The sequence below is a fragment of the Lithobates pipiens genome, unplaced genomic scaffold (assembly GCF_037356315.1).
Source record: "Lithobates pipiens isolate NorthernLeopardFrog02 unplaced genomic scaffold, aLitPip1_a1.2 Scaffold_10, whole genome shotgun sequence".
NCBI lineage: Eukaryota > Metazoa > Chordata > Amphibia > Anura > Ranidae > Lithobates > Lithobates pipiens.
The window spans coordinates 224,172,508-224,185,078 of NW_027507686.1; the positions used below are offsets into that span (position 1 = coordinate 224,172,508).

The following is a 12,571-nucleotide window of genomic DNA, read 5'->3' on the forward strand; positions in this document are numbered from 1 at the left end:
CGCGCACTCATCCCCACCCCCTTTCCTGACCAGCTGGGCTGCGTGCTCGGATAAGGGTCTGATATGGACCCTGGGGGGACCCCCACGCCGTTTTTTCTGCGTAGGGCTTCCCCTTTAAGTCCATACCAGGCGACGGAGCCAGCGAGGTGTCAATCTTTTCTCCGTGTGAGCAAGTCCGTTCATTTGAAAAGTCCAGCGGACTAGCACACAGACGCCCTGATTGTCAATTTTGAGTCAAAACTTCTTTCTAAGTCCGCTGGATAGTCCGATTGTGTGTCTGTCTGCCCTCCTTGTCCACTTCTAATATTATTCAGCTTTTACTCCAGTTTACCAGATTAACCAGCCTTGTAAATAAGGTTTAAGGAGTGCCCAAAGAAAAGCGATAAGAGATTAAAATACTAAGCCCCTAATTCAATGTCTGAGTTCAAGTCATGGTGTGGATGCTAATTGTTTATGGTCAGGGCTTTTCTTTTCTTGTTTGTCCGCATCCGACATGAATAGAAACTGTAAATGGAAATTGAAAAGCTAAAATGTAGCGACGTACTAGATGTACTATGAGGTTTTTCAGCACTTTAGCGCCACCCTTTGGTGTGTTGGTTTGCACTTTTCTTTAAGCGTTTTTCACTTTGTGCTTTTCAGTTCGTTGCTGAACGGCCGTTCGTCAACCAGACATTTTGTGGAATCAGAGGAGATAACGTGTTATTTATTATTGGCCTTGGAGTTATTGCTTTGACATTTTTTTTTGGTTGAATAATGATTTGATTTGGTATATTTTCTATATTTTTGGATGCATAGAATGCATTTTTTGTTAGGTTCTATTGGCAGATAGCATGTCTTTTTTTTTTTTTTTTTATGAACAAATTAAAAAAAAGCATAAAAACATTATTGATATCACTAGAAAAAAAAAGCCTTTCAAAACTTGTTTGCAATAACTCCATCAGTATCACCAGCAAAGCAGCTTCATTATTATCCCATTAAAGAAGAAGAGAATGTGCGCTGCATTTTGAGATTTCACAATTTGCCACGTCACAAATGTTAATTCTCCTTTACAAGCGCTAGTTTACATGACCGACCGCTTCTGGCTCGTCCTTGCTTCCGAGGGTGCGTGTTTGTACTTTGGATTTTTGTCCGAAGGACATGTGTACACACGAACGAAAAGTCCGACAACATACATTTGTTGGTGGAAAATTTGAGAACATGCTAGCCATTTGTTGGCGGAAAGTCCGATAACAATTGTCCGATGGAGCATACACATGGTCGCACTTTCCGCCAACAAGCTCACATTCAACATTTCCCGTTGGAAGATAAATCCGATCGTGTGTACACGGCATTAGAGTTGGGACACATTACATATGGCTGCCTGAGAACAGTGCTAATGCAGTCTTTTTACAAATCATGTCTTCTCAGTGTACCACATTTGATATTTATTTTAATAAGATCCATTATAAACAGGGAAAAGGGTGAATAGCGCTATAAAAAGTAAGTTAGTGACAAAAAACTAGTCTATAGAATTATTTTCTTTACTGGCTTAAGAAATTAATTAATGACAAAAGAGACTACCATCTACAGGGGCCCTGAGGGCCACACAGTGCCAGCATGCCACATATTAGGCACCAGAGATCTAAATTGTATTTGTATGCTGTAGTATTACCAGAAACCTTCATTGGAAACTCCTGAGCTCAGTTATTAGAAGTGTTATCCACCTGAAAATAAAACAAGTTGCCATGGTCAGGTGTCCTCAAACATTTTGCTGTATAGCAGCTTTTCTTAATGGTTTTGCTAAAAAACAGTTCATAGGGGGTCAGTGGGACAAAGGCCCCTTATTGTGCTAACCAGTGGGAAGAATTTCAGTAGTGGGTTTCCCCTTTAAGTTCATTCATTAGTTTCGGCAGACAGTCCGCCCGTGTGTACGCCGCCTAAGATTTTGTGTTGGCCCACATTTATAGCCATCTTGGGCCACAGGCTGGACACCCCTGATCTATATAGAAACCATATTGAAATATTCAGAGTTATAACAGACACATACGGCTGTAAATATTCCAAAGCTTTTAAAAAATGTTGCTGGTTTCATAAGGATTACTTTCATTTATAATAAAGTGGTGTTTTTTTTTACCTACATGCATTCTATGGTAATGTAGGTAAAAAACCTTCTGTGCGCAGCCGCCCCTCCACTACTTAACTGAGCCCGGTCTTCCTCCAACGATGTGCAAGTGAGCCTCGGCTCTTCCTCCTCATTGGTTGGGACAGTGGCGGGAGCCATTGACTCACCCATTACAGTCAATCACAGCCAGTGAGCCAATGAGGCAAGACCAGGTCAGGGCTGAGCAGTGCTCCATATGTGAATTGGCACAATGAGTAGTGGCTCGGGCACCAGCCTGCTTGGGTGCCCCATAGCAAGCTGCTTGCTTTAAGGGCTTTCAGTATGAGGGAGGGGCCAGGAGTGCCCACAGGGGACCCATCCCCTCTGATGATACCTACATGGTTCCAGGGCCAACACCACTTGGCAGAGCCAGCTGCATGACATCAATGATCTTTTATGCTGTCTGTATGGGAGGCATTCGGACCACTATCGGTATTTCCGAAAAACTTTGTTCGTCAAACTGTCCGCTGAAACTGTCCGCTGAAAGCCCACACACGAGCGGACTGTCCGCTGAAACACTGTTCAGCGGACAAAGTTGAGCGAACAGTCCCCGCGTGTGTACGCGGCCTTAGATTTACTTAAAGTGGGATTCCACTGTCTTGATCTTTTTTTTTTTTTTGGCATACTGGCAATCCTTATTATAATGAAATCTAACACTTACTTTTTACTTTTTTACATCCAGCAGCATGTTGTTTTGTTATTAAAAACGATTTTATAAAACCGTCTCCTGACGGTTGTCATTTTGCCTGTGGGCATGTGAAGCCCACAGGCATCCTCTTCCGGGAGAGTGCGCTGATAAAAGACCAGCATGCACCGCCCGTTCGATTAAATCTCGCGCATGCGCAGTAAGCGCTATATCGAGCGCCGTCTTCTGCTCCGGTTGCCATGACAACGGTTGTTGTCGACGGAACTCCCGCGCAAAATTACACATGCAATCGCGTCACTTCCGGTCTCGAAATAACGCGATTGTAGCCCTCGGTGATGCCCAAGGCATCCTGGGAAATGGTGTCATACTTCTCCCAGGAGCCTCAGCGAGCCGGGCTGCCGAGGGAAGTGACGTTCTTAGCCCGGGCAATGGAAGAGGCAGATTTCGTGGGACCACCTAGCAACCGCAAGAAATAGGTAAGTAAAAATTTTTATATTATCCAATTAATTTTATTAAGACCATTTGATGCACATACGAGTTAGGTTATATTTTTGGTGGCAACACCACTTTAAAGATATTGATTTTTTTGGGGAATTTTTAAAAAAATGCGTTTACACTTTGTGAAAACATGCCGGCAAAGCAAAATGTGACAGTGTCTCTTTACTAGACTCTTATAAGTTGTAGTTTCCCGACGAAAAATATCCCACTCTTCACAATCATGCCTTATTCAATCATGTCAATAGTTTTCGGCAGTACCTATACTTGTGAACAGCTATTTTCACAGTTGGAGCACATGAAGGGCGAAAATAGAACCAAAATGTCTGCTGAATCGAACCAGATATTGATGCGTTCGTTTATCAAAAACAGCGTCAAATATCACACTAGTTTTATGTTGCCCTTTTGTACTTTTATACTAAAAAATATAAAAAAAAAAAAAAGTTTTATTACTCAGATAGATACATTATCTTTATCAATGATCGTTAACTTGTGATCTGCCTGACTTTTTCTGCTCATTGCTTATCCTTATTGTTAGTGTATTTTATGTGTGGCCCAAGACAATTCTTCTAATGTGGCCCCGGAAGGTGAAAAAGTTGGACACCCCTGATATAGATGCTTATTTTGTATAAGAGATGTATCATATCTTTACTTCCATGGTTGTTAGCAACATTAATAATGAGTTCATGTTTGTTTCTTTTTATCCTAAAAGGTGCAAATGCACACCTTAGCCTCTGGCACTCTCCCTTTGTCATGGCTGGAAGGTAGAGGGAAGGGTGTAGTTTCACCTTTCAAATGCAGATACTGTATTCCCCCCCCCCCCCCCCCCCCCCAGCCCTATATGTATATAAGTCAGCCTCACCACATGATCTGTTTGATTACATCAAGTGGTTGAGTTTTAGAAGACATGGTCCCCGAAGCGTTATTCCTCCTGATCTCTGCTTCAGTCTGGTCCCTAGGACTAACATTGCCAGTAAGGGTAGGTATCACATCATAGAGTGCTCTTTTGTTTATTTTTCATCTACAAGGTTGGGATGTCAAAGAGTTCTGTTTGTCTTCACAACTCTAATGCCCCGTACACACGATCGGGTTTTATGACAACAAATGTTGGATGTGAGCTTGTTGGCTGAAAGTCCGACCATGTGTATGCTCCATCGAACATTTGTTGTCGGACTTTCCGCCAACAAATGTTGGCTAGCAGGTTCTCAAATTTTCCGCCAACAAAACTTCCGATCGTGGGTACACAAGTCCGACGCACAAAAGTTCACGCATGCTCGGAATCAAGCAGAAGGAGCCGCACTGGCTAATGAACTTCCTTTGTTTGGCTTGATGTATGTCTTGTACGTCACCACGTTCCCACATTCGTAATTGTTGGCCAACATTTGTGTGAGCGTGTGTATGCAAGACAAGTTGGATCCAACAATTCCATGGTTTTGTTGTCGGAAAGTCTGATCGTGTGTATGGGGCATAAGGCTGACCATACATTATAACATTTTCTGGTACATTTTTCCTTTAGATTTACCAAAACTATATAATATGAGGTCAAACCTAAACACTTTTGAATGCAATCAAATAGGCCCTTAGGCTGGATTTCCACCTATGCATTTTTTTGTGCTTTTTGCATTTTGCAGATTTACACTACAGTCCAACTACCATGGTTTCCTATGGTAGTTGCTCTGTAGAGCAGTGGTCATAAACCCTGTCCTCGGGGCCCACTAACAGGCCAGGTTTTATGTATTACCTTGGGGAGATAGACTAGAATACTGCAATCACTGAGTAGCAAATGATATCACCTGTGATGCATTTCAGTTATCTTGCAAACCTGGCCTGTTAGACCCGGTTCACACTGAGGCAGCACGACTTGCAGTGGGACTGCCTCAGGCGGCCGGGATCCAACTTTAGCGGCGGCTTGCAAAATGACTTCTGTATAGAAGTCAATGCAAGTCGCCTCAAAAGTCGTACAGGAACCTTTTTCTAAGTCAGAGCGACTTGAGTCGCTCCGATTAGAACGGTTCCATTGCACAGAACGCGGCGCGACTTGGCAGGCGGCTAAGTCGCCTGACGAGTCGCCCATGTGTGAACCGGCTCTTAGCGGGCCCTGAGGACAGGGTTGATGACCACTGCTGTAGAGCAAATCTGCAAAAAGCACTAAAAATGCATAGGTGTGAATCCAGCCTAACACTACATAGTTGAAGGTAAATCTAAAGGAAATTGAAGAAGAAAATTGTATATTGCATGGCCAGCTTTAGGTTTTGTGCACTTTTGTGCATTTTAGGTGTGATAAGGTACATTAGAAAGGTTTCCTTGGTGCATCTTTGATGAGGTTTCCAGCAAAATGTGCATTACATTTAATGGTAGTTCATATGCTTAAAAGGATAGTTCACCATTACAAAAAAAAACTTGCCCATGTGAGTAAGAAATGTTTGTAGATTAAGACTGGGTTCACACTAGGTCGAATTGGATGTGGGTTTCCCTGAGAACAGGGACACACCGGACCACTGCTGTCAGCCACATCCATCTACAGGGTGAACCCAGCCTAAAACAAACAGCTCTGACTAAAGATGAATGATACCCTTGCTATAGGCCATTTACATATCTTCTGAAGCCTGACTGGAATACTTCCAGGAGCTTTGTAAATGAGGCCTAGATATCACTTCTCACCTCCACCATCACAGGAGTGAGCTCTTTCTCTGATTCAAACATGCTCAGCATTTGAGAGTTCACTCCTTTGATGGTGGAGGTGAATAGTGATGACTAGGCCTCGCTTAGCAATGTCCTGGGAGCATTCCAGTCAGGCATCATAAGGTATGTAAATGGCCTACAGCTATAGCAAAGAGCTTTATTCAACTTTAGTCAGAGCTGCACAGTTGGTTTTTATCTACAGATGCCCCTTATCTGCATAGGCAGTTTTGTTGTAAAGGTGAACTATCACTTTAAGGTGATTGTCACCATAATAGTGCACTTAGCACAACAGTTGAGTACTCTACATGGTCATTTTTTAATTTGCACAGTACTGCTTTGACCATAGAAGAACCTTCAAACCATGAAAGCTGGTCAAGATATTTAAATTTTACTGCAAATATTAAAATTATCGCAAATAGTACTCAACTGCGTTCTATTAATGTATTTAAAATTCGCACACCTAGAATCACCACACCTCACACATGCACTCCCTATTAATGTCCTCCCCCCCCCCCCCCCCCCACACACAAATAGAGCTTTCTTTTGGTGATATTTGGTCGCCTCTGCTGTTTTTATTTTTTGCACTATAAACAAAAGAAGAGTGACAATATTGAAAAAAACTGAATGGGGTTTATTTACTAAAGGCAACTCCACTTTGCACTACAAGTGCACTTGGACGTGCAGTCGCTGTAGATCCGAGGGGAAGATCTGAAATAAGGGGAAGCTCCTCTAATTTTATCTTTCAATCATGTACAAGCTAAAATGCTGTTTTTTTTTCCCTGCGCATCCCCCTCAGATCTACAGCGACTGCACGTCCAAGTGCACTTGTAGTGCAAAGTGGATTTGCCTTTAGTAAATAATCTTCAATATCTTTTACTTGTTGCTATAATAAATATCCCTAATTTTTTATAAAAAAAAAAATTTTCCCCTCAGTTTAGGCTGATATGTATTCTACATATTTTAGGTAAAAATAGGTGATAGATTTATGGCATTTCTATTATAATTTTTTTTTTTACTAGCAATGGCGGCGATCTGTGATTTTTATCGGAACTGCGATATTGCGGCAGACAAATTGGACATTTTTGACATATTTCTGGGACCATTGACAATTATACAGAGATCAGTGCTAAAAAAATGCACTGGTTAGCATGACTGCAACATTGTGGCAGACAAATCTGACCCTAAATTACACTTTTTGGGGACCAGTGACATTATTACTTTGATCAGTGCTATAAAAATTCACTGATCAATTTAAAAATGTCACTGGCAGGGAAGAGGTTAACACCAGGGGGGTGATCAAGAGGTTAACTGTGTTCCCTAGGTGTGTTCTAACTGTAGGAGGGGTGGGACTGTCTAGGAGAAGAGAGAAATCGGTGAGTTAATATAAACACATGATCTGTCTATACTCTCCTGAAAGAACGGGGATTTGTGTGTCTGTCATGAGCGACCACGGGTGCCCTGTGGTCATCCTGACCACCAGGCACTCGCATCGGCTCCGGGCGCTTGCGTCGCTAGTGACCAAAAGGCAAAGCAACATAAGGTAATGTCGTTTCACCTAGCCGTGCTATTCTGCCGCATTAAAACTGTGGCGGCTGGTCAACAAGCGGTTAAAGAAGTAGTTTGCAAACCGTGCTGAAGTTGCGCTGTGAATGAATGAATGAATGAAATACTTGTATAGCGCACAATGCGAACTGAATCGCCTCTAGGCTGTATGTGGAAGCTTCAGATTCAGGCAACTTGGAAGCCGCTCAAGTAGGAACCGAACCTAAAGCCGATCGGAAATCCCGCCAGCAAAAGTCCAATGAGAGCTTTTGGTTGGATATTTTCCGACCGTGTGTATGCTCCATCGGACTTTTGCTGGCGGAATTCCCGCCAGCAAAAGATTGAGAGCAGGTTCTCAATTTTTCGGCCAGAAAAAGTTCCTATCAGAAAATGCGTTAGTCTGTATGCAATTCCGACGTGCAAAAAAAGGTGCATGCTCGGAAACAATTCGACGCATGCTCAGAAGCATCGAACTTAATTTTCTCGGCTCGTTGTTGTGTTGTACGTCACCGTGTTCTTGGCGGTCGAAAGTTCAGAGAACGTTCGTGTCACCGTGTGTATGCAAGCCAAGCTTGAGCGGAATCCCGTCGGAAAAACCATCCAAGATTTTTCCGATGGAAATTCCACTCGTGTGTACAGGGCATTACTCTTTTCAGCCAAGGAAGCTGCCATCTTAGCCTGTTTGATCTGCAACTGTCATGGTGCTGCACATGTGATCTGTTATGACTTTAGCCATTTGATGATTTGACAGTTGTTTGAGATTGCAAGCAAATGTGACAGCATTTCCAGAATGCAGGAAATGTAACTGCTTTTAAACTATTAAACCATTGGGTCCTGCAGTTATAAGGAAAGCTGACGTTCCATTATCCACACTAATGCATTTATTTATTTTTATTTTTTTGCAGTCCGTCAAACGGGATCACAGAACTGGTAAGTACACCAATATGTGATATAATATATATATAAATATAAAATGTGATATTTCACCTGGTGACCGTGTGAATGGCTTTCACCCTAGGCTACTCTACTGATTAGAACAACTCTCCATGTGTATTACATAGGAGATGGGGAATTAATCATTTATAAAGAATAGCTTCAAAAGGAAGATATTACATTTTTGTTCTTGGGTTTGGATACATTTTAAAATGATTGTTAAGCTATTTTTTTTATATTAAAATAACGAACATGGGCACACATTTATTTACACTGTTATACAAGCTGTACACTCACTACTTTACATTGTAGCAAAGTGTAATTTCTTCAGTGTTGTCACATGAAAAGATACAATAAAATATTTAGAAAAATGTGAGGGGTGTACTCACTTTTTTGAGATACTGTACTTCCCTGTTCTGTACAATGGTATTACATAGAGCGGCTCCAAACCTCCTCTTCTGGGGTCCCCCAGTGGCACTGTCTGTTCCTCGTCTTCTACATGTGCGCTCATAGCAAAAGGCTTAAGGGGCACTTGTGTGAGTGCGCTTGTAAGCAGGTGTAGTCTACTTTCTCCACTGCAGGTGGCTCTTTTCTGCAGTGGCAATGTTGTTGGAGAGTAAGTCAAGTGGAACATGGTTCCTCTATGGTTTGCTGGGTCATTGCGGAAGCTATCCTATTGGATGCTGCCCCCCCGTGTGACTCTAGCAGCCATCTTGGGTCCGGCAGAAGCTATTTAAGGCCCCCGGTTCCCAGGCTTGGCGCACATTTTGCAAGTTGATAGAGTAGGGACAGGTACCCTGTCTGTTAAGGACAGTACTGGCGTTAGGGAATGATTCCTGACAAGGAGGGAAAGCGCAGGATAACAATTCTTCTGAGCACCCTCCCGATTGGACACTAGATGGCCAGACCACATACTGCCCCTGTCAACAGATTGTCAGTCTGTCTGGATTTTGCTTCTTTCACGTCACTGGTATTTATGAGTGCACCTGGTATCGGGCAGCCTGCCAACCATTGTCACTGTTGCTGAATTATTTCAAGTTCTACCCTGCACCTGTCTGTGTGAATTATTACCGCCACACACTACCTACATGCTCCTAGGCCAGGCTGTGCACATCCATAGACACACACAGTGCGGCTTGCCCTCACCCCCCGCTTCCTCCTCACAGAATGTGATTGACAGCAACAGGATCCAATGGCTTCTGTGTTTCTCAGTAAAGCCTGTGAATGCAGGAAGAGAGCCTGGCGGGGCAGCTAGTGGGGACAGCACTGGATTAAGAGTGGTGTCAGGTGAGTGTTTAGGGAGAGGGGCTTTGAAAATGCATTAAGATAGAAAAACTTTCTGTAGCTACTGTAACTGCAAACAAACTCTGAATTCATTAAAGATATCCACATGTATACAAGAAGATCTTTCTGAATTCATCCGGATGAACTCACGCCATACTACTCTAAACTATTGACCTCCTATCTCTTCTTCTATGCGAAGAAGGCGATCTTGTGCAAATGGCTCTCGGAGCGCCCCCCTAGTGTAGCCCGATGGGAACGTGCAGTTGATGCTGCCCTCCCATTATACAAACTAACGTACCTTAATCGGGGTTGTCCGTGGAAGTTTGACAAGATCTGGCTCCCGTGGACCTCCGGGGCAACCACATGAGGATGGAGTTGGAATCTTGGATTGCCTGCCTTTTCGTTTCCCGGGATTTGCTTCCCCCCCCTCTCCCCCTCTTCCCCTTTGGTGGGTCCCCCCCCCTCGGGGGGTCCCCCCCCTCCCCCCCCCCTTTTTTGTTTTTGTTTTCTCTTCTCTCCCCTCCCCCCCCCCCCTCTGTGTTCCCTCTATGTTGCTTCCTAACTCCCCCGCCCCCCCCCCCCTTTTTCCTTCCAATGATGACTACTGGGTTGTTCTAAGCTTATAGGTTTGGGTATATCTTCTGTGTTACGTATATTGACGGATGATCTGCTCTGGGCCCCATTGTAAGGGTATTCGAATATCCTTCTTCTATTGTATGACACTCTGAACTACCATACTAATCTGTAATTGATTGTCGGTACGATTGAGTTGTTCCTATGCCTTATGTTGTTTTGTATTCTGTTATGATATTTTTGCAATAAAGCACTCCTGTTTTTCAAAAAGAAGATCTTTCTGTAAAAAAGTGAGACATGACTTCTTTATTTTTTCATTTATCAGATGCTAACAAAAATACCCCCAGTGACCATGGACTGTTCATTTCTGATCAAATAGTGAAAGCAAATAAAGGTAATGTCAGCATCCCTCTCTAACCTCTGTCTATCTTTTTTTTAATCCATGTATGGACCTGACTAATTTGAACTATGTCATGTTAGTGTCAAAGAAAGATTTTCATTGTTCAAATATTTTGAGTGTTTGCCTTAATGTACAAATTCATCAATTTACTGACCTATACCCAAGCTCCTCCTCCCCCCTAGCTTCCATACTGCAGGGGGTGATTTCACCACCCTTCCAACAAGATTCTGAGGAATGTTGAGTACTTGAAATCTCACAAGTTGACTTCTTAGCACAGTGCAGGATCATTTTTGGGGAGATTTGGGCTACTCAACATTGTTGGAACAACTTGAAAAGACGAGGACATCACCCTCGACAAGGTGCTTTGGGAGGAAGAGGGGGGAAAAGTAATTATCTTGAGTTACTTTTTGTCCCACTGGACAAGAGTAGGAAGCCCACACTAAATAAGCGGAGCTTGCTTTTTTATCGAAAAGTCCATTTAATAAGGCTGCCATGTTTGTGTGTTGGTTGATCATGGGTTGTGCCTGGGGGGAGGCGAGTAGTGCATGTATGTCCGACTATTCTTAGCCCCTGTACACACGGTCGGAGATTTTGCCAACCAAATCCGTCGGATTTTGCCCGTCGGATTTAGTCCGACGGATTGTGTCTGAAACTGTTGCATACACACGGTTGGGCCAAGTTGGCGAAAAATCCGATCTTTCAGAATGTGATGACGTAATTTCGTTACGATGGGACTACATTCAGGCTAGTAGCCAATAGCTTTGATGTAGGAATTTGATCTGAGCATGCGTGGCACTTGGTCCGATGAAAATGCTCTACACATGATCGGAGTATGTCCGTCCGGCCCAGTTGGTCGGGAAATATTTCCAACATGTTGGAAAATTGGGTCGGACGGAGATTCGGACGGAATCAGTCCGATGCATACCACACACAGTCGGATTATCTGACGACACGGTCCGATAAGACTCATTCCGACAGATTCTCCGACCGTGTGTACAAGGGCTTAGACATCTTTGGCCACTGTCTCATTCCAATGGACATGATGGCTTAACCAGAGTACCCATCCAAGGATATAAAGAGCTTTAATATCTCTGCATGGGTACTCTGGTTAAGCCAAACTGAGCATGTGCAGCTTGTCCCCTAGCCTCTGTTCTGCCAGGAGATGGTTTGGAGACAGTGGAAGAAGGGGTAGATCAGAGAAGACAGGATCAAACAGCCTTTTTACACAATGTGCAGGATTAACCCCTAGTGAGTATAACAAGCATGCCTTACTGCAGATACAGACTGATTTTACTGTTGAGGGTTTAGTAACACTTAAACTTTACATCTATTAACTTATATTTCATACCACTTAAATTTTATTTTATTGTGAAAGACAACAAATTTTATTTTACAAATTACCTACATTTTTACCGGGTGCTTCACTGACTATTCTTTCAAGGAGCGTTGGGTTTTTCAGTACGAAAGCCTAGCACTGCCTGCATATTCTCTGGCAGTCTTATTTTGAGTGGTATTCAGGTTTGTTAATAGCAGGAGAGGTGTAAGCCATTGGAGGCCCCTTGCTGCTGACATCTGATAAATATAAATTATTTACATTTAATATTTTATATTTTTCTGATTATAAAGGATTTTTTATTTTTTTTATCCATATTGTAAAATTGCTTAAACACAAACTATGGGGGTTATTTACTAAAGGAAAATCCACTTTGCGCTTAAAGTGCACTTGGATGTAAAGTCGCTGTAGATCCGAGGGGGACATGCAAGGAAAATAAAAAACAGCATTTTAGCTTGCACATGATTGGATGATACAATTAGCAGAGCTTCCCCTCATTTCAGATCTACCCCTTAGATTTAGAGCGACTGCACTTCCAAGTGC

At 42.9% G+C, this 12,571-nt stretch overlaps 1 protein-coding gene across 1 annotated transcript in view; it reads left to right on the forward strand.

The window, feature by feature from the left end:
- The first annotated feature begins 4,178 nt into the window (after positions 1–4,178).
- The window catches only part of LOC143940538 (astacin-like metalloendopeptidase), a 52,460-nt gene continuing 44,067 nt past the window's right edge, over positions 4,179–12,571 (forward strand). The window contains exons 1-3 of the mRNA XM_077462024.1: positions 4,179–4,260; positions 8,411–8,435; positions 10,621–10,689. Of these exons, the coding sequence (XP_077318150.1) occupies positions 4,189–4,260; positions 8,411–8,435; positions 10,621–10,689 (166 nt within the window). The 5' untranslated portion in view covers positions 4,179–4,188. The remainder of the gene's footprint in view (positions 4,261–8,410; positions 8,436–10,620; positions 10,690–12,571) is intronic.